This window comes from Telmatherina bonti, assembly GCF_933228915.1.
Source record: "Telmatherina bonti genome assembly, chromosome: 14".
Lineage (NCBI taxonomy): Eukaryota > Metazoa > Chordata > Actinopteri > Atheriniformes > Telmatherinidae > Telmatherina > Telmatherina bonti.
The window spans coordinates 22,716,882-22,729,399 of record NC_136612.1 but is presented as its reverse complement, the minus strand read 5'-3'; the positions used below and the strand labels follow the sequence as shown (position 1 = coordinate 22,729,399).

General features: G+C 40.2%; 1 protein-coding gene across 1 annotated transcript; it reads left to right on the top strand.

Annotated features, from left to right (window-relative positions):
• Positions 1-3,721: 3,721 nt before the first annotated feature.
• tfap4 (transcription factor AP-4 (activating enhancer binding protein 4)) lies at positions 3,722-9,935 on the top strand (the record flags this gene model as incomplete). Its single annotated transcript, XM_079252515.1, has 7 exons — positions 3,722-3,833; positions 6,635-6,800; positions 6,899-6,997; positions 7,118-7,288; positions 7,381-7,533; positions 9,488-9,655; positions 9,783-9,935. The coding sequence occupies exons 1-7, from the start codon at positions 3,745-3,747 to the stop codon at positions 9,933-9,935; spliced, it is 999 nt and encodes a 332-aa protein (XP_079108641.1). The 5' UTR covers positions 3,722-3,744.
• Positions 9,936-12,518: the final 2,583 nt, after the last annotated feature.

Sequence of the window (12,518 nt, the reverse complement as noted above, 5' to 3'; positions counted from 1 at the left end):
GTGGTTCTCCAAGGGGAGGTGGGAGGGCAGTTCAGACCAGAGGGATGGCACGAAGTGGTGGATGGGAAAGACAGGGCGGGTTGGCGATGGGGTGTGGGGTAGAGGAGGACCGTCTGCTTCTTCTTCGGTGCTTTTCCAGATGTCGAGGTAGACCAGTTTGCCTTCTCGCGCAGTTCTCCTCGTACCTCTTCTGTTTTGTTTTTGTTTTTCTAAGCACTCGAGGAGAAGCGAATTGTTGATGGTAGTCTCCCCCACCACTGTCTGACGCGCACAGACAGCCGCCCGGAGCCCAGCAGCCAGCCCGTCAGGACCAGCCCAGAGCCTGCCAGCTCAGCGCATGCTTACTGCTCCGCCCATCCACCATGGGCAGTCCCCGGCTTTTCTCCAGGCTTTCGCCCTCTCCCACTGTCTGTCCTCACGGTCATCTCTCCGCCTCAGTTTTTCAACAAAGTGAAGAGCAACACCTTCATTTTCACTGGTTGTGGCCTTGCTTATTGCACAGCTCTGCTAACTTTGGCCATCCTTTGCAGGCGTCTCAAAACCAATTAAATCTATATTGCATAACCCAAAAGTTCAGTTTGAGAACAGCCAGTCTACTGTACTTCATAAGAACCTATGCAAATGAAAAGATACAGGACTTAGGCCTACTGGTAAACATAATACTGGCAACATTACAGATTTTCTTTCTTCTAAATTATGTTTACAGCTTTGACTACTTGAACTTCAGGACTCAACCTTGACACTTGCATTTATGCAATATCAGGTGCATTAGGGTAATTTTGTAGGAAATCCTATTAGGTGTCATTCTAACATGCTTTGGGATACACATAGCTATGTAGGCAGTAGTGTACAAACAGAATAAGTTTAGGTTTGGGAAAGTTTGGGTCAATATGTAGCATTTAAGAAGAAAATAAAGGATGTAAAACAGCAGTGCAGAGATATAGAGTACTATATTTCCTAATTATCATGTTGCCATGTTTATGTCTGATTCACCATGACTTGAGGCAGTGAATACTGTGATTCTCTTTTATACAATCATCAGGGAGTTAGATGAGAGTCATACCATCACTTCACCTAAAAGAAGAGTTTGACTGTTTCTATAACATCCATTACCACTTTTCTATGTTCACTCCTGTATGACTATTAAAATTTGTCACCCCTAAAAAAAAAAAAAAAGTAAAATGTGAATAAAATAAAGAGATTAAATATGCGCAAACTCTGAGATGAATATTTTCCCTTAGCATAGCGTCGCATGAGCAGCTTGTCGTGAAATGTTTCTGTTGTGTTCACCCAATTCAGCAAAGGTGTGCAAGTCTAAAATGCAAACTATGCACCTCAAGAGCTTGATTGTTAATTAGATCCCCCTCAAATTTTCCAAACCATCGCTAGAGGGCGTAAGGCCACCTCAGAAAACTGTTCCATCATTAAGGCGTCAGAAGAATATAATAATCAGAAAGAATATAATAATTTGATGCAGAATCTTATAGACTGTTGACGAAGTACCTGTCACATTATTTTAAAAATGGTTCCAGGGAACATCGTCAACTTTTTTCGTGTATGTTCAGATTTTGGGAGAATTTTCAGGCTATAAATTACACTTGGAATAGTAAAGTCAAGGTGATTTTTATATGTACTTAGTTTATTAGACCAAAATAAATAAATCACTTTTGTCCAATATGTATTTTTTTTAAAAATAATTCTGAGTCTTTCATCCCTTCCTGCTGAAGATCTCAGTCCTCAAATTAAATTACAATATTTCAAGACTGTAATTGATTTAATGCATGTTGTAAATTATGCAGTTCAATTTTCAACACTCACACATCCAGAATTCCTTAAGCAAGCAACATAAGTAGCTTCAAGATTTTTTTTAAATTCAGTCATAAACTAATAATTATATGTGTTTTCAAACTTTTTTTTTGGGGGGGGGGGGGGGGGGGGGGTTAAAAAAAAAGCAGTGGCTTTTTAAAAGTTGGTTGTCTGTGAGATCTTAACATTAATTTGGATCAAAAGGGCGAAGTACCTGTTGCATGATTAAATCTTAAAAGCCTAGTTCTCTTTGATAAGCTTTAGGTAAATTATATAGATTTATATTATTTAATCGTTTATTCTTTTCATAACTAAATAATAGGAAATGTAATCCTACTAACGTTGCTTAATAGAGACCTAGTTTTCAGTGTTAAAAATGTGTACTTATGTAACAATTATCGAAAGGCATTGAAAGGGTAGATATTAGATTTAGGAGTCATAATTTTAAACTAATGTAATGTATTTTATTTATAAAAATTCATGTATCCAAAATGGCCTATGGTATTTTCTAAAGTGATGTGCATGGAAATGTCGTTATTAAAAAAACTATTGTCGTTTTATACTATTGTTTACAAATTGTATTTATTTTTTAATTATGTCCAATGTTTTGGGGGGTTTTCGTGTTTCTTTTTTTTTTACATTCCAAACTTAAATGCAATATAATTTATCCATACACAATCTGTAATCACTGTCAGCCTTTTTTCTAAAAGGTGATCATTCACAGCTGTGTTCTTACGTAAAGGCTCTTCTTGCGCCAGACTGACTCGTGATAACCGAAGTCTAGATGTGCGCCACCATGCTGCTGTTTCCGGGTAATACAGCCAATTCCCAGCCCCCCATTTTGTGTCTTCGCTGTAAGCGCACCGTTTCCGCGGATAAACTAGTTAAATTAGATTAGAAATAATTAACCCTCCTGTGCAGCAGCCATTCTCACATCCAAAATGGTGAACAACATGCAGCCTTGAGGAGCGAGTCAGCTTGCAGCAGTCTGTCCCTGAAAGCCCTCCCCGGTGCGCTGTTGCTGTGCAGCGCTGCCAACTCGTCAGCTGATCTCTGTTGTTCCCTTATCGCAGCTGTTCGAGTGTCCGCCCCTATAGTAGTCTCGCTTTTTTTCCTTTTCTTTCTTTCTTTCTTTTTTTTTTTTTTTATTGACAGTGCAGGTGAAATATTGGTTATTGTTATATAAGTAAATTGTTATATTGCGACTTCAAAGCAGAGCGGCTGTAAAATAGCTGCAAGTTATCCCTTTTTATGAATGGTCTAAACGTGTATGATTAAGCCCTTTACATAGCCCACTGGAACCGCAGGTCATGTGAGGGGAAAGTATCTGCTCATATAGCTAGCTATATCCACTTGAAATGAGGAACTAGATGATTTCTGTATTTCAGCATTTAATCATAAATGATATAACTGCACTTTGATACAATTACATTTAAGACATTTAAACCCATTTTCAGTCACATGTGTTTTCTTTTCAGAGTGCTCCTGCGCTAAATAGTCCTTTGTTTACACGCAGTCCCCCGTCTCTGCGGAAGGAGGCTTTTGGTAGTGCGGTGTGTGACTCTTACCAGCTGTTTCCCGCCTTGAAAGCCATCCGATCAGCTGCACACACACAGACACATACAGCCACACACACGCACGGTCATGCAGAGGGAGAAAGCAAGGGGGAGGGAAAAAGAGAGAGGTAGAGCGCCACACACAACGAGGGAACCCCATCAGCTGGAAATCGAGTAACATTACAACTCTCAGTAGCCTCAAAGAACTATATCACACGGATAAGAAATTCACATCTTTGAGGATTTAACCCCCACCGGATCACGGGATTTTTACTCCCTAACGTCATCGTTTTTCTTTTATCCTGCGGAGACTGTTAGCTGTTTTTCTTTCTTTTCTTTCCTTTTTTTTTCCACGGGGGGACCAAACTGGCGAGAGGCGAGCATGGAGTATTTCATGGTACCAGCTCAGAAGGTGCCCTCATTGCAACATTTTAGGAAAACGGAGAAAGAAGTGATTGGTGGTCTTTGTAGGTGGGTATACAGCATGTGATTCCTCCAACATGATGTATTATTATTGTAAGACATGTGTCGGCAGTACACGCACTTAGCGATGTCGCTGAGGCAACATGCTCGATCTGATCTGTTATTGTGTACACGACCCTCTCACGGGCAGCTGCGGCCATAAATTATCATCAAACATTGAGAATAGATTCTCAATAAACATATAAAGGTTTCTGCTATCTATACAATATACATTAGACATTATTATTTTACACATTTGCCTGCTAAATCGATGTATTTTGTGGCTAACAAACATAAACCACGTGGTTCCATGCACACCACGCTGCTACTCCGCTCCAGAGCGCACCCCTGATGCTATATATTCTGAAATAACCTCTCTCTGTAGCCCGTATGTGACGCTATTTGCATAAGAAACGTAAAGGTATCGATAGCGAGTGTGGTAGTTTCTTAAAGGGTCTATTTTCGTCGCACGCGTCGTGGGGGTACGGATTTCGCTCAAAGCGAGCCGAAGTTATTGTGGGTAGTGCGGCCATGCTTGTGGCTTGTGCTAAAAAGTGATGAGTGGTCTGGTGTTTGTGTCGCTTAATAGTATAATGTTATTGTTTACTCCCTAAATAAAAACTAACGGCTGTTGTCATAGTTGATCCTTATTAAAGTGGCGATAGTGTGATTGGTGTTTCTGTCGGTCTTGTCCGCACTATTGAGCCGCCTTCACTGCGTCTTTTCATCCCGCACCTCTGCCATGCTGCCTGCCGCATTGTTGTAATGGCGGAGGACACGGAAAAGTGTGCTTGGAGCGAGGAGGTGGTGTTGGACAGTCAGATAACCGAGGGCCCTTATTTGGGATTATAAATACAGATGTCCTCCTGTTTGTCTGACAAAAAGCATTTGGTGTTCGCGGGGAGGCAGGAAAATTAAATGTGGTGTTATTAATAAGGGGGTGTGTATATCGCGGAAGGCCCGTCGATACGTCCGCAGCCCTGCTTGTAGACGGAGGCGGAGGAATCTGCTGTTGCTGCTAGCGCGCAAGCATACTGGGAAATGTAGTTTTTTACTTTCTCATCCTGAATTTATTTATATATATATATATATATATATATATATATATATATATATAAAATCCTAAATGATTTTATACTCAAGGACACTATTATCAAAATAAGTCAAAGCTTACTTAAAATACTTGTTCTATTAAATTGACTCAACTCATCCTAGAAAAAATTAAATAAACTGAATCTGCTTTAGAAAAATATCAATATGTTCTGTCAATTAACCTAAATGTGTCAAGAGTGATAAATGCCAGATTTATTGTGTCATATTTCAGTTTTAGTTCTATGCCAACACTAATAGTTATTATATTTGGAAAATAAAACCCAATATTGAGTTGCATTTTATTTGAGTGGTGACTATCTTTGGCTTTGATAGGTACAGTATTGTGTGAATTGTGTTTAGTTACCTGAAACTAATTCACCTTTTTTAATCTGTAATCCATTTATACCTCTGTGTTCGTGAAGTTTAGATCCAGTTGGTTATATTTTGGCAATGGATGTGTGTATCAAATGTGCTGCTGCAGTGTTGCTTTGTTTGTGCATCTGTATTTTTACACACTTAACATCGCTTGCACACACACACGATTTTTTGCATCTGTGTCTGCACAATTGTTCCCACTGTTTGCACTGAGGCAGCTGAGTCAGTACAGATAAGAGCTTGGCAGGAGAAGGTCTCACAGATATTGAGGCTGATACAGAGGTTGTTGGTAGAAGCTCGCTTAGAATTTCCCTCAGCTGAATCTCGGCATCTGCTATATGGTGGCTCCTTTCCACACTTTAAGCATGTAGACATTGATAAACATTTTGCTGCTTTAATTATGTGTCAGAGACAGTAAGGTGAAATTACATGCAAAGGTAGGATACATGTGTGCTGCTTGTATGGTATATTTCAGCAGAGTCTCTGACTCTTCTGTGAGTCTTCTTTTTTTAAAGCTAACAAATTTCTTAATCCTTGCATTGCCCCACTGTACTGTAACTATTCAATGAGTTAATAATGTTCCACACAGGATATGTTTTATTGGTTAGATCAGAACATACATGTGCTGTAAGTTAATGTAAATTGTGTTGACTGCTGTTCAGACATCGTTGTTTTTCTGGTACTTGGACACATAAGGTCGGGTAAAACTTTAGTATTTTCTCCTTTTGCTTTGTCAGTTCTTGAGTTTTAAACCAATAGCAGCATATACCTGTGCCCTTTTCAAACAAGTTGGGATAGTATTTTGTGCCTTTTGTTAACACGAATTTATTTAAATTATATTTTTCTTGTTTTTGAGACATGCGCTTAAAACAGATTACATAGCGGTGGCCGTAAATTACTAAAGATTTAATATTTTAATTACATTTATTGATTTTCTTTGCTTTAAAGTCCAAGAAGCAATATTTTTCGCACCTAATGCCAGTTGCGGCAGGTATTTTTGTATCTATTTTTAGGTAAGTATTGTGCCTAAGATACTTTTTTTCCCTTTTAAGGCTACATGTGTTAAGTGGAACGTGTGGAAATACTAAGTTAAGAATCTGGATTATTTAAGATAATCAAACATACTCCATGTCATGAAGGATGTACTTCCTTCATAAGAACTGAACCTCTTACATAGTGAAATTAAAATTTAGGTGTGTGTTTTTATTATTCTGTGTTGGTTTAGAAGAAAGGGATTCTCAGATACATGTTTTCTGTTCCCATATAGTGGTCTGTTTATGCCTCATTTATCTTTTCATTACAATTCATGATAAAAAAAAATTGTCCCCCTCTTCTTTCTTTAGTCTGGCCAACATTCCTCTGACCCCTGAAACAGCCCGGGACCAAGAGAGGCGAATTCGCAGAGAGATTGCCAATAGCAATGAGCGTCGGCGTATGCAGAGCATCAATGCTGGATTTCAGTCACTTAAAACACTCATCCCACACAGCGATGGTGAAAAGCTCAGCAAGGTGGGTCATAATCAAAGATTTGAATGAGGTGATGAGTTAGATGCACCTCCTCAAGTCTGAACTCGATTTCGTAACCAGACTGTAACATTGCTCTTCAGGCTGCCATCCTGCAACAGACAGCAGAGTACATTTTCACTTTGGAGCAGGAGAAGACGCGGCTATTGCAGCAGAACAGTCAGCTTAAACGCATCATACAGGTACAGGACGGACTGGCGAACATGTCCACATCCTCTGTCCAGAGGCATTTCCAAGCTCTTCTTTGTTGGATCATAACCAGTTTTAAGGTGATATATCTCATTTCTGGTTGGGCTCTCCAGGAATTAAGTGGTTCCTCACCCAAAAGGAGACGTGCAGAGGAGAAAGATGAAGGGATTGGCTCACCAGACATTCTGGAGGAGGAAAAGACCGAGGACTTAAGGAGGGAGATGATTGAGCTGAGGCAACAGCTGGAGAAGGAGCGCTCCGTCAGAATGATGCTTGAAGATCAGGTAAAAAGAAAATGCATAACAGTGTATGAAGTTTGACTAGTGTGAAAAGTGTGACCACTGATAATAATATGATGCCATGATTTGAATATCAGATGCGTTCCCTGGATGCTCAGCTCTACCCAGAGAAACTGAAGGCTATTGCCCAACAGTTCCAGGAGCAGCAGGCCCAAACCCAGAGCCTTGTCCATCTGCAGCAGCAGCAGAAACAGCTGGAGAGGGACCTTACTCCAGCACACAGCCCTCAGGTTTGCAACCACTTCCTATTTGCTCAACTACAAATTAACAATAACATACATTAAAAAGTTATGTTATTGTTCTGCTAAATGTCTATTTGTGCGGCTACTTAATTGTCTCTGACAAAGTCCAGAATTCACCCAGAAACCTGTCACTAAAGAGGATTTTCTAGAATTTTCTCAAGTTGTGTTTAAGAAGTCCTTAATTATTAAAGTAAAGAATCCATGTTGAGTTTGATGGGGAGTGAGCTGCTTTAGTTACTTAATGATGTCACTCATCTGGAGACATTTTAGGTAGAAAATGTAAAAAAGAATAAAATAAAAATAAGGCAACTTGAAGTATGTGTAGAAATATTTCAGCTATCCGAATCAAATTGGAACCCCTAAAAAGGAGATCCCCGCATCTCTACTATGAGTTGATCCTGATATAACTAATAGACATGATCATCTTGCTTATTAGTAACGAACACACACATAGGTAATCTGCAGATTTCAGATGGGGTCACACATGTCAGTCCCTTCCACACCGAGAGTTAGAGCTGTCAACAGCTACGACAGTTTTACAGTGTGTCAAATGAGCCGCTCACACATCTTGCTGCCATGCCCCCTTCTGCTCTGACAGCTGCAGTGTCCCGTTTCTGCAGGCTCGCCCGAACTAAGCCTTGTGCCAATCAAACATCATGTGATGTCTGTTCATCCATAGGACATTAGCTATAACACACTTGGTCTAGATTTGAATACTTTTACCTCAGACAGCACTGTTATCAATGGACAAAAACAACTACAACTAAGTTATCCTTCATCCTTCATTCCCAGGTCTCTTGTTACATTGTGAGCCCCTTACAACTTCATATCTTTAAAACACATGTTTGGATATCGCAAGACAATAATTAGGGTGATTTAAATGAATAAACTAAAAGAAATCCAATATATATCCATCCATCCATCAAATTTCTTAACCACTTAGTCCAATTTAAGGTTGCAAGAAGCCTATCTCAACAATTATTAGGTGAGAGTCAGTGTATGCCCAGGTCGCCAGTCCATCACAGGGCCACCACAGAGACAAACACCCCCTCATGCTCACACTCACTCCTAGGGACAATTTGGAGCAACCAATTAATCTAACATGCATGTCTTTGGATGGTGCGAGGACCAGTAATGTTTTTAAAGCTGTCATCTGGTCATGGGATTTTGTTGAAGACTAAAATGAAGCTGTCAAGCTGCTTGTTCTTGGGTGAAGAGCATTCATGCTCACTGTAGGGAGATGAATAATGTAACAAAAGCTGCTTTTAATACATGGTTATAGTGCTCAAAGGACACGGCCTTTTGATTTGGGTCAGTTATGGCTGCTGTGCTCCCGCGTGATCAGGCTTGTACACATTTACATTTACAGCTCTAACTGTATGTGGTATGGATACTAAGATCTTGGTGTTTCTTTTATTAGAAAAAATATCATCAAACTTAATTTTTTTAAAACATTTACAGTAAGAATAAGCTTCTTTTTTTTTTGGAAATTTGAACACAAAAACATTTAGTTTGATTTTAAAATGCCAGCCATCTGGCTTGTTCAGTATCCTGTATAACAGGGGTGCCCAAGTCCAGTCCTGGAGATCTACCATCCTGCTGTTTTTAGGTGCAACCCTTCTCTAACACACCTGACTCAAATAAGTGGCTCGTCAGCAGGCCTCTGCAGAGCTGAATGACATGCCGAAGAGGAATTCAGCTATTTGACTCAGCTGTGCTGGACAGGGGTTGCATCTGAAGGTTGCAGGATGGTAGATCTCCAGGACCGGACTTGGACACCCCTGCTGTATAATAATACTGCAAGTTTAACTTTGTACCTCTAAACATGTTTTATTTAGACTTGGACGTTTACCGTTTGATTTTACAAAATGAACCTGTTTAGGTTGTTTGTAGAATAGTGTTGGCATGAGAATAATATGTAATAATTGTGCCTTTCTATCAGGTGTTGGCCCCAGCAACCCCCCCTGCACCTACACACCATGCCACAGTCATTGTCCCTGCACCTGGTCAGACTGCTCAATCCCATCATGTTACTGTGGTGACCATGGGCCCTACTTCAGTTATCAATTCAGTATCCACGTCTCGACAGAACCTGGACACCATTGTTCAGGTAAGATGGTCTTTTCTTTCTTTCTATCTCTAATAGAAAATGCCCCCTAAGGTCTATAAAATTCTGATCCGAACACTTGAGGGTGCTATTGTCACTGACATATCCTGTACTCCCGCTATTCCCACAGGCAATCCAGCACATTGAGGGCACCCAGGGGAAGGGTTGCGAGGAAGAGCAGCGGAGGGCAGTCATCGTCACCTCAGGACGTGTCCTCTCCGATGCAGCGGGCTCAGACACAGCCTCAAACAGCGACGGGCCTGATGACTGTTCACTGCCTTGAGTTCTTCTCTGAAGTTTTGCGTACCACACACTTGCATACACACGCACACTTCCACACAGAACGCCCTCGCAGAGCAGGGCTACAGGAAGATTCAAACTCACGGCACACTTGTTCAGTGGACATTAACAGGGCTGTTGGTCAGATGAAAGCACTCTTGTTTTGTTTTTTTGTTTGTTTGTTTGTTTTGTTCTTTTCCTTACACACCAGGATATTTACCATTAGACAGCCCAATTAGGTTTACATTCATATACTCACACATGAAGTCTCTCCAGGATCTATTTCTACTTATCTGTAGTCTCTGTGCTCACATTCACTTGCACAAACGTATGTCTCTTCATCAAGCTGTAGAAAGATTATTAGAAGAACTACCTTGCTGACTGAGATATAAATGCTCAGTCAAACTGGATACTAGAGTTTCAACTATCTGCTAAACATCTCCATTAACTACCAGGACTGTTCTTTTGACACAGCCCTGAAGCCATGTGACTTATCAATGAAACAAGAGACAAAAGTCAATGAAGAGCTCAATCTTGTGGTGCCACCATGAGCTTTTCTTTTTTTATCAAGATGGACATCTTTTCAAACATCTCTGCTTGAGACCCATCTGAGCTGGTTGGAGAGACACTGTGAGTTGACATGACTGTATGAAAAGTTGCATCTTTTACGCTTGGTGTTGAGAAAATATGTAATTTTACTCCTGTTATGTCTACTTTTTTGTTTTTATCTTTGTTTTTTCCTAAATTCAGCCAGAAAGATATAAAAAAAGGAAAAAAATAAAACAAGAATTGATGAGAATTTAAAAACAGTTTTTATGGCTGACTGGTGCTCACAGGACAGGATGAAAGAGTGCACTTACTTGTTCACAACTTTATTTTGTTTGTTTCTGTTTTTGCTGGGCTGGGTTCCCAGTAATCCCACATATGTATTTGGCCTGTGTCTCCCTTTTACTTGTGTTCCCCCACCAAAACACCCCCCTTCTCAAAAAGATATATATATTTCTTGGCATTCTCCCCTCCTGAGTATAGAAGGTCCCAGCTTGTTAAATAAGGTAATCTGTTGGGCCTATTGAGTAACATCCACAATTGTGTCTGTCCCTTTTACTGTTTTAAAGCAGCAGGGCTTAGTGGCGCTCTGGACTCTGGAAGTCTGCAACAGCACCACTTTTGCCTTTACAGAACTACGACTGACATACAATCACTTTTGCTCAATCATAAGAGTTTTTTATTTTAAACTCCCTATTCAAGTTGAAGTTGTGGGACATCATATCAAGCAGAGTTTGCTGAAAATATGAGGAAAATGCCCAGAGTGCCATGAAAGTGACTGGATAGATTACACATGCTCTATGCATTTCGTTGTATAGATCTTCCTTTTTTGCATATGTACATGGTTTTGCTAAAGTCTTTTTCTTTTTTCTTTTAAATGTGCTCTTTAGCTTGGAACTTGTAGTTGACAGACTGGCTCTTAGAAGAGAGAGGCAGCAGCTTGCCTTATTAATAGCCCATGGGTGCGAGGAGGCACTGTGAGGCCAGCCTTAACACAGCCATGGGGTTTGAGGGAAGAATCTGGACACTTCACACAGGCCATTTTTGTGGCCACTGGAATCCCACCAGTTTTCATTTCACCTTTCCAACCAGACTTTCAAACACCCAGTGTGTGGAAGAACCTATTACATTTGTTTGAAGTTGGCCTCAAAAATGATTACTTTGCTTGTGTACAAATTCTATTCAAGTGATCCTGTTACTGGTTGTCCAAAGTATTTAGACAATGTCTGAATACCAACTTATGGTTGGGTTTGCGTGTAAATTGGATACAGTTTTGGTCCCTTAATGTAAGCTGTATTTGGGGGGGGAGCTTCCACAGTGAGACAACATTCCATAAAATTGTATCAAAGGTTTCCTGTACTTTTCAACAATTAAACAATAATATACAGTCTCATTTAAGACTTGTACACATAACAGCATTCAGGGGCAAACTCACCCCCCTCCATAAATGTAAAATGGGAGCTTTGAAGTGCTGAACAGATGATGTGTCCCACTGAACACTCCACATCGTGATGTACATCATGAAATTTCCCTTTAAAAATGTTGATGTCAGCTGCACTGAAATGAGTTAAATTGAACCATGGGACACTTGTCTTTATAGGAAGTAGATTCCTGGATTTTGAAAACGTTTGCATGCTCTGCTATTTGTAGAGCCTCAACCAGTTCATCTCAGTATCTGCATTGGAAAAAAACCTGCTGAATTACAAAACTGGTTTATTTCCATCTGTCTTTTACACTCTGCATCGTATGCTACAAAGCTTGTGGACATATCGGATTGTCGGCGTGGGTGTGGGTATCACTAAATGGGGTCAAGATTACAAAGCACTTACTGTACTATACTGGAGTTTGACTCTTTAGTGTAAAGAGGCATCTCCACAGCTGAAGCTCTTGAGGTTATGAGTAAAATACCGCACAGCTGTGTGTCCCCCTTTCCCTCCATGTCAATCCTCTGTTTTTTCATGTTTATCTTGTTTTTTACAGCATCATTTATCCTGTCTTTGTTAATGTGTTGTTGGTATCTCTATTTTGCAGCTCAGTTTAC